General features: G+C 39.1%; 1 protein-coding gene across 1 annotated transcript in view; it reads left to right on the top strand.

The window, feature by feature from the left end:
* Nucleotides 1-274: 274 nt before the first annotated feature.
* TMEM192 (transmembrane protein 192) overlaps nt 275-8,042 on the top strand; it is a 14,501-nt gene continuing 6,733 nt past the window's right edge. The window contains exons 1-4 of the mRNA XM_010165558.1: nt 275-397; nt 870-1,016; nt 5,138-5,402; nt 7,479-7,613. Coding sequence (XP_010163860.1) covers nt 275-397; nt 870-1,016; nt 5,138-5,402; nt 7,479-7,613 — 670 coding nt within the window. The remainder of the gene's footprint in view (nt 398-869; nt 1,017-5,137; nt 5,403-7,478; nt 7,614-8,042) is intronic.

The raw sequence follows: 8,042 nt of genomic DNA, 5'->3' as shown, positions 1-8,042 counted from the left end.
GAAACTTGAGCGGCTTGAGCATTAATACTGGCTGTGTATGTTCAGCTTAAGATGTATTGAATGACTGTGTCTTGGCCTGGAAGGAGCAGAGACACAAAGCACCAAGTTCCTTGTCCACAAGGAAAGATTTTTCTCTCCACTCATTCTTCTTTTTACCTTTTACTTTAAAAAATAAATAAATAATTAAAAAAAGGTAAAAGGTACTTCTGGCAACTTACATGGCCAAAACATCTGAGCTGAGTGTGAGGACAAAGACCTGATACTTGGTGCCAACATGATGAGTAAGGCCTGCATGCTCTCTAGTGAATGCAGAGAATGTCTTGCCCAGCACTTGGTAGCATCTTCCCTCTGTGAACTGTTGGTTCTTGCCTGGATTCAGTTTGAACTACTGCTGCAGGTGTGTTGATACCTCAGTAGTGTCAGTGGCTGAATCACTTGAAACTGTTACTGGTACACTGCAGCTTTGTTATTGGCGTTAATTGTAGTTGGAAATAAGTAATAACAAAGACTTTTGCAGTACTTGTATAAAGTATGAGAGAGACTTTAATTGTCTCTTTTTCCACCTTTTTGCATAAACATATTAATACTTGTGGCCTCTCTCAGGAGTGATGCTCAAATACTTGTAATACATTCTAAAGATTAAAGTTCCTGAAGACTGAGTGTGGTGCTGGGAGGTATATTGGTGTCGGATTCCTCAGGGACTGAGTTCTTACATAAAGATGTTATGACAGTTCACCTAGAATTTAAGAGCTTGTCTCAAGATACTGAGACAGTTTTTCCCCAAAGCTTGATTTGCTCACAGGAAATTGCTAAAGCTTTACTTTTTGAGCTTACCTGTTACTACTTTTTGCCCTCCCCTTCTGTTCCAGGGTTCCTTGGAAATAACACAAAGTTTGGAAGATGATCCTCTACTGGATGCACCACTTATTTCGTCTCATACATTGCATTCCCAGCTGAGGCCAAGATTTCATGCTATCCCAGCAGTTCTCCTTGCCAATTTTCTGTTGCTAATACATGTAAGTTTAAGAAGCATTACTTTTTTACAAAAACTTGCTGTCTCTGTTCTGAATTCTTACTATTCACATGGACAGAAGTCTCCTGAGACTTGCACACACACTGTTCTTCCAAACCAGTGAAGTCTTACTTGCCAATGAATTTTGATAATGTATATGCTACATAATAATTGCTGTGTTCTCATTCTGATTGATTGTCTGCGCTAACATGCTATGATGCATCTTAAGAAGAAAAGCCTTTTTAGTAGCTCTTCTATGCTGTTGCAAATGTACTTTTAAAATAATATTACTGCTGTAGAAGTGCTTAGACTAGTTACAGAGGACCAAGATAATTTTGATGCCATACCTTCTGGAGACTTAACTTAATTTCACAGAGCAGACTTAAGGTATTTCTTGCAGTAACTAAACAAGTAAAGTTGGACTTGCTCCAGGGGTTCTGCATGGTAGTGGATGGAGAGAAAGTTACTTCTGATATTACTTCTGATGAAAGTTACTTCAAATGTTACTTCTGATCTGAATTCTAGGGATTAATAGTGAAAAGCACAGATAAAGGACAGATCTTGTACCTAACAGTGTGAAGGCCTTTGTGAGGCTGGTAGACAGAAGCAGAGATACTCCTGTCTCTAGTAGTGGGTTTATCCTTGAGGAACTGAAGAGGCTTATTGTTGCTTGTGAGCACATGGAAACCAAACATGAGGAAGGGTGAAAAGCGCTGATCTTAAGATCTAACTGAAAAGGTAGTTGCATAATGCCACTAAAAGCGACCTGAAGATAGTATGTGTATAAAGCCAGAGTGTGCACAGGACATGTATGTATATGGCACTAGCTATTTTAAAGCTTCATTTGATCTCAAACAAAAAAATGCTGTGCCCAGTGCTCTGCAAAACATACTCTGACAGAACTTTAAAAGCACATACCAACCTCTAAGGTTTCTCTTTGGGCAGCTGCTGTTCAAACAATATACCCCGTCCACCTAATTTTAGAAGTAAATGTTTTGGGGGGTCTCTTAGTAATATCAAGAAGTGTCCCTCTGTCTGTCAAGTAGACTTAGGAAAGACTTCTGTTGTTCTGCTGAATAAACTACCAAAATTCCCACTGGGAACTGCATATCCAGCCCTATTCCCTTCCCCTACCAGAACAACTCTGGTGCCATCCCATTAGGATGGCACCTGAAGTCTGAGTTACAAAGGTAGACATTCATATTGGTAGTAGAGCAGTAAAAGCTTTTTCCATCTAGCCCTGGGGCCTTACAATCTGCTACCATATCTTACATAGCCAAATGCTGGTCACTGAGATCCTAGGAAACTGCTGCCTCGTCTGTCCCTATCACTCCCCTTCTGGTAAATGGAGAGAAGTGTGGGGAGGTGAAGAGAGAAAACTGCTGAGGCCTCTGTCAACACACACCTTTCCAGGTGAAGTCTTGCTTTTGTTGCTGAACCTGCTGTAGTGACCAGTTGGTCCTTGGAGCAAAATGGAGAAGTATCCTTTTTCTGTTGGTGAAATACAGTATTGTAATTGCCACATGAAATGGTGCTGTTTCTCTTGCTGAAAAGATGGATGGGGAAAAACAAGCTTATTGGATTTCCTTCTCCCTCTGCTTCTGCAAGTGCGCACAAGCCTTGTAGAATGTGGAGACACCAGGTTAGCTTCTGATGCACTGCCTGCCAAAGGGGCAAATACCCTGGAGAAGTTAAGCCATTATGTGGTAGAGTTGTAATGCACCTTTAACATAATTGGTATGTAACCTGGAGTACTTCTTCTACACCCTCTTGTGCCAAGAAGTAGGGTTAGGCAGCAAACAGCTGCTTCAGTACAACTGCCTAGTTACGTAAAATCCTGGAGTGTGTGAGTAGGATATGCTGGAGTGTAGTGGGGCTGGGTTTTTGAGTGGCTTTTCTTTTGCCAAGCCTTGCTTTTCTGTAGGCTTCTGGCTCTTATCAGTAGACTCTGGAGAACAGTGTAAAGTGTACAGGTGAGAAATAATTCCTTGATATTAACCCTGTCTTAATCTCCTCTGTGTATGTACATTCACAAAACTGAACTTAAATACTAGTTTTTATAAGAATAAATTTTTTGTACATAAAAATCCCCTCTACTGTGGGTGAAGAACCTGTTGTAAAGCACTGCCCTAAAATGTAAACAAAACATCTTTAATAAATGCCACTCTTAATGCCAGCTACCTGTTTCCTCTTGTATATGCTGCTGTAGTAGATCACTAGAGCTGAAATTCTAGGCTATTCCTGCTTGTTTAATATAGCCATTTTCTGTGCTGAAATACATTTGTAACATCTGGAGGGAGTAGAACTAGATGTTTTACTATTTTTAAATGGCAAACTGAACAGTAAGTGGACCAAATAAGAATAATCCAGCTAACTCATATTTTAGCTTTGTAAGAAAAGGTAGTGAATAAATTAAACAAAAGTTTAGTTGATAACCTTCCCTCTTGTTTCACTTCTTAATCTAGCTATTTAACCCATCTCAAGATAATTTAAGATTTAATTTGCATTTGAAGTTATTGTTGTGCGGATAATACAAGACACACAGTCTTCCCACCTACCCTGTCTATCCTCTATAATGTCTATTTTGGGCATGATGATATGAAAATTATTTCCCCTTCTTCCTCCCTCCCCAGTTACCTAACTCTGCTCGCAGCCAGAGCAAGCTAAGAGCAGTTAACAACAAGAGTGATTAAGTGGTTCTGAAAGGCTAATTTCTTTCTTTCTCAAGAAAGTTGCTTGAGAAATGTTAAAAATATGAAAAATAAGTTCAAGGGAGCAGTGGACTCCTAGATATCCATAAAATTAAGTATAGGAACAAAGCTAGGTGACAGAGCACTGGAACAGGCTGCCCAGAAAGGTTGTGGAGTCTCCTTCTCTGGAGATGTTCAAGACTCACCTGGATGCAGTCCTGTGCAACTTGCTCTAGGTGAACCTGCTTTGGACTAGATGATCTCCAGAGGTCCCTTCCAACCCCCACCATTCTGTGATTCCTCCATCTTCAGTTTTGATGTGGTGTCAGTTGTGAGATGTAGAACATGAGACATTTTTAAGCTAAGTATTAGACTTCTACAGACTTGAGGCAAACTGACATAGAGGTTCTCAATTTACTTCTGTATTGGTGGGAGTTGTCTGTTTTCAGTTCTGTTTTAAAATATCCCTATTCTGTAGAATGAACCAGGATGAGAAAGTATCCTATTGTTCACAGAATGAAAATGGTAGGGTGTATTTTCTATGACAAACATTCTATAAAGCATAAATAAGTCCTGTGTGTGTATGTGTTGTTCTGACATTATATATATATCTATAATGCAGATAATGTGCATCTAAGACTCTGCCTTCTAGTTGGCCAAAAGATTGCTGGTACTGAAAATTTGGAGAAAATTCTAGAAGACAGGAGAAGCTATGGCATAATGACTCTAATCTGAAAGGATAAATGTATATGTAATCTGACTGACTATAGTCTGGTTGTTCTGACATAAGTTCTGAGCACAATGGAAAAATCTGGTAGTAAATATACTAAATAATGATTACCAGCTGGCAAAGGCTAACCAGTGTTAATAATTCACTTTGCAAGTTACTATGATGATATTTCACTTTTTTCTAATGTCATAAGCTGGAGATTCTCTAATGGATTTAGTAAAGGGTTGATTTTCACTTATGAAATTTCAATTTAAACAAATGTAGACTGTATGCATTAAACAGTGTAATGGAATGAGTCTAAAAAGATCTGATTTTTTTGAGGGAGTATAAGTCAAGTTCCCCTTAAAGTAAAAAGACATAGTAAAGAGTCTAGAAATAAGAGCAATTCACTATGAAGGGGAGACCTAGGAAACAGTGAAATTGATTCAGAGGAAATTCTGGGAAGAGTGATGATTTTCAGCTCTGGTCAGCTAGAGACTGGTTGCCCCCCGGAAGATAATCTTACTTAGCAATTTCACTTATGATTATGTTCCCAGAATGACATGCAGTGGTTGTAGTAAGCATCTAATGTTTTACACACCATCTCAACTTTAATAAAATCAATTCAGAAAGTAATGCCTAATGAATAAATTACATAAGCTGTTTTTTCTTTTTTATAGTTCAATGTTGACTGAAAGTTTTCTTGTATCTTCCTTTCTCTTCCAGGTTGCATTTGTTGTTCTAGCATTTTTAGCAGCTATGTTTTGTTCTTACCCCAATCCAAATCAGGATAAGTGCCCTGGAAACTATACTCACCCACTTAAAGTGCAGACTGTCATAATAATTGCCAAAGTAATTCTGTGGGTTCTGCATGTTTGTTTTGAACGATACATCCAGCACCACCACAGTAAAGTCAGAAGCAGAGGTTACTTCTCAATATACCGATCAACAAGACATCTGAAAAGGCTTCCACTGCTGATACACTCCACAGGTGAAGTGAACTTGTTTTCCTGTTTTTTTTCTTCTAAAGATTTAAACTGTGATGCAATAAAAGACTGAACAGTTTAAATACAAATGTGTATTATATATTATGAACTTTTAAAAACCTGTCTAAGGGCATTTATAAGTTACATTTATTTTAGTCAGATGGACCTCCTGACTAACTTTTCTGGCCTGCCAGATGCATGTTGTAAAGAACTCTTTGTAGTGGAAAAATGCCAACAAGTGTGAAGTTGAGCAAAACATCTAATCATTCATCTCGTCTTCAGCCATAAAATGTTCAGCCAGCAAGGTCTGTTTGGCTGATAGTGATCTTGATTTGCATTTTCACTTGTCTAGTTAGATATGTGGCAAGACTGCTAGTCCTTCCAAGAAGTGTGCTACTGGGTTTTTTATTTGTTTGTTTTTCAAGCTCAGCAGTTCAGGTAGAAACGGATGAATTGCCTTTTGCTCTGCTCAACAGCTGTCTGAAATCAGTAAAATAAGCAATTTTTGTGTCTTCAGTGGGGCTCTGTGTAACATTCAGCTCTGCTTCTGACTGCTTTTTTTCCTTTCTGTGGACAAAGGGTGGTGTATGGGAGTGGTTTAACTAGATATTCCAAGTTACATCACTAGCCAGTGAAGCTGAAAGAAGTGTTGGTACAATTAGCTAGTGTAGCTTTTCTAAGACTTCAACAAATCTAAAATCCATCTAACTAATTTTTTTCACACAGAAATAGCAGGGGGGAAAGGAACAGTGTTGGCTTTTACAGTATTTTTTCCCTTATTTAATCCCACCTCCCTTCTGTAAATCTTCTGAATAACTGGAGTAGAATTGTTTTCACCAGAATTGATAAGTTAGATGGTACTGCTTTATAATAAAGCCCTACTTTTCTTTCCATCTGGTCACTAAAAGAGCTAGTCAGCTTGATGAATGTGCAAAACTTCAGGCTATGGCCACTAGATAGAGCTCTGAAGATAAAGATATGTTCAGAGTGAAATGACAAAATCAGGCTACAGCAGGTTTAAGGATGTCTCAAAAGAGTAAAAGGACTATTTCTGCCTATTGCAATGTAATCGGGAATACCAACCCCCCTCTTCAGTCTTGGATGGAGCCTGCTTCTACCCTACCAGACAAAGTCTGGCCATGTGTAAATGTTCAGGTGCAGTCAGTTGTGTGCTGCAGACTTTTGATGTCAATCATTTATAGTTCAGAAGGTGGCTAGCTCCATTGCTGCAAACTCTCTGCTATGCTAATTGCTGCTGATACCATTTCCATCCTGACAGTTCAGTTGCCTAACGCAGTATAAGAGAACTGTACAGTTCCCTGTCTACATTAATTATCTTAATGGATTTTAGTGCTTTATCCAGGCATTAGTTATAGCATTTCTACAGGAAAGAACATAACATCTCACTCTCTGTATCAGAGGAGAAGAGGATGTGTAAAGAATTAAGAATGCTTGTATGTCTGTAACTCAACACTTGCTCTCCTCAAGCTCATTTCAGATAAACTTTTGGTGACTTGCAATCATTAAAATAATAGCCAGGCAAATGGAAGCCTATGCAAGTATGTCCCTGTGAAAGGAAGGTGTTTGTGGTTTTTGGCTCTCTTAGCCTAACTGAAATACACTCAAATCCACCATTAGAAGGAAAACACCCTCTCATTTTGAATTGACTGATGTGACCTTTTGGGAATTGAGAGAAATTAATAGTCTCCAAGCAGTTTTGGGGATACAGAGCAGCAACAAGGCCAGAAACTGTTTAAGCCCACACATGTATATTGGGTATTTCTAGTCCATTTCTTCCACTCTTGTGTTTAGTCAGAGAAATCTGTAAAGTATAAGGAAACTTGTCACTTTCTACTGTTACAGTCAAATGATGACATGAAAGCTCATTTTGCTGCCTACAGTTGTGACTTTGCATCACCTGGGTTAAGGAAACTAGCCAAAGAGGCAAGTGTGGTATGAAATGGAAAAGCAGCATTGAAATTCTGCAGCCTAATACAGATACTGGGAATGACAGAGTAGTAAGTTATTTTCAACAGCTAATGAAATTGTGATACCTGTAAAATGTAACATTTGTTTTCTAGGTAATGCAGCCCTGCTTTTGATTCTGGCAATGCAACATTCCTTTCCTGATCACAGTAAAGTGTACCTGTATCTTATCCTGGGAGTCCTGGGCCTGGAGCTGATTAGCTCCCTGACATGCTTAGTGATTTACACAGGTGAGAGGGACAATTTTTACCTTCTTCAGTGAGATGTGTTATAGCTGCTACTCAACTGTCTGCCCCCAGAGTAGCTCACTTGGGGCACCCCTTAGGCATTTAACTGCCAATACAGAATGATTCTGTGCTTGTAGAAGTAGTGAGGCAAACTCAAAACAAATGGGAAGGTTGTCAAGCTTGAATTTATCTCCAAGTGCTGATAAATGAAAGCTGTGTTACTGTTGATCCAGTGAAGTGGCAATAAAGGTGTAACTGTTGCAAAACTGTCCTGTGAACAGGCTTGTCTGCTTAGCAGTGGTGCACACACTCAAATGTGTGCACCTCAAGCTGTGAAGCAGTAATGGCTAGCTGGATTTACCAGAACTGCTTCTGAGATTTACATGTTGGACTTGCATAGTTGATAGTTTGATGTGCCTTACTCTCCAGACT

This window comes from Antrostomus carolinensis, unplaced genomic scaffold, assembly GCF_000700745.2.
Source record: "Antrostomus carolinensis isolate BGI_N321 unplaced genomic scaffold, ASM70074v2 scaffold26040, whole genome shotgun sequence".
Lineage (NCBI taxonomy): Eukaryota > Metazoa > Chordata > Aves > Caprimulgiformes > Caprimulgidae > Antrostomus > Antrostomus carolinensis.
The sequence above is the reverse complement of the archived record's forward strand: the minus strand, read 5'-3'. Positions and strand labels throughout refer to the sequence as shown.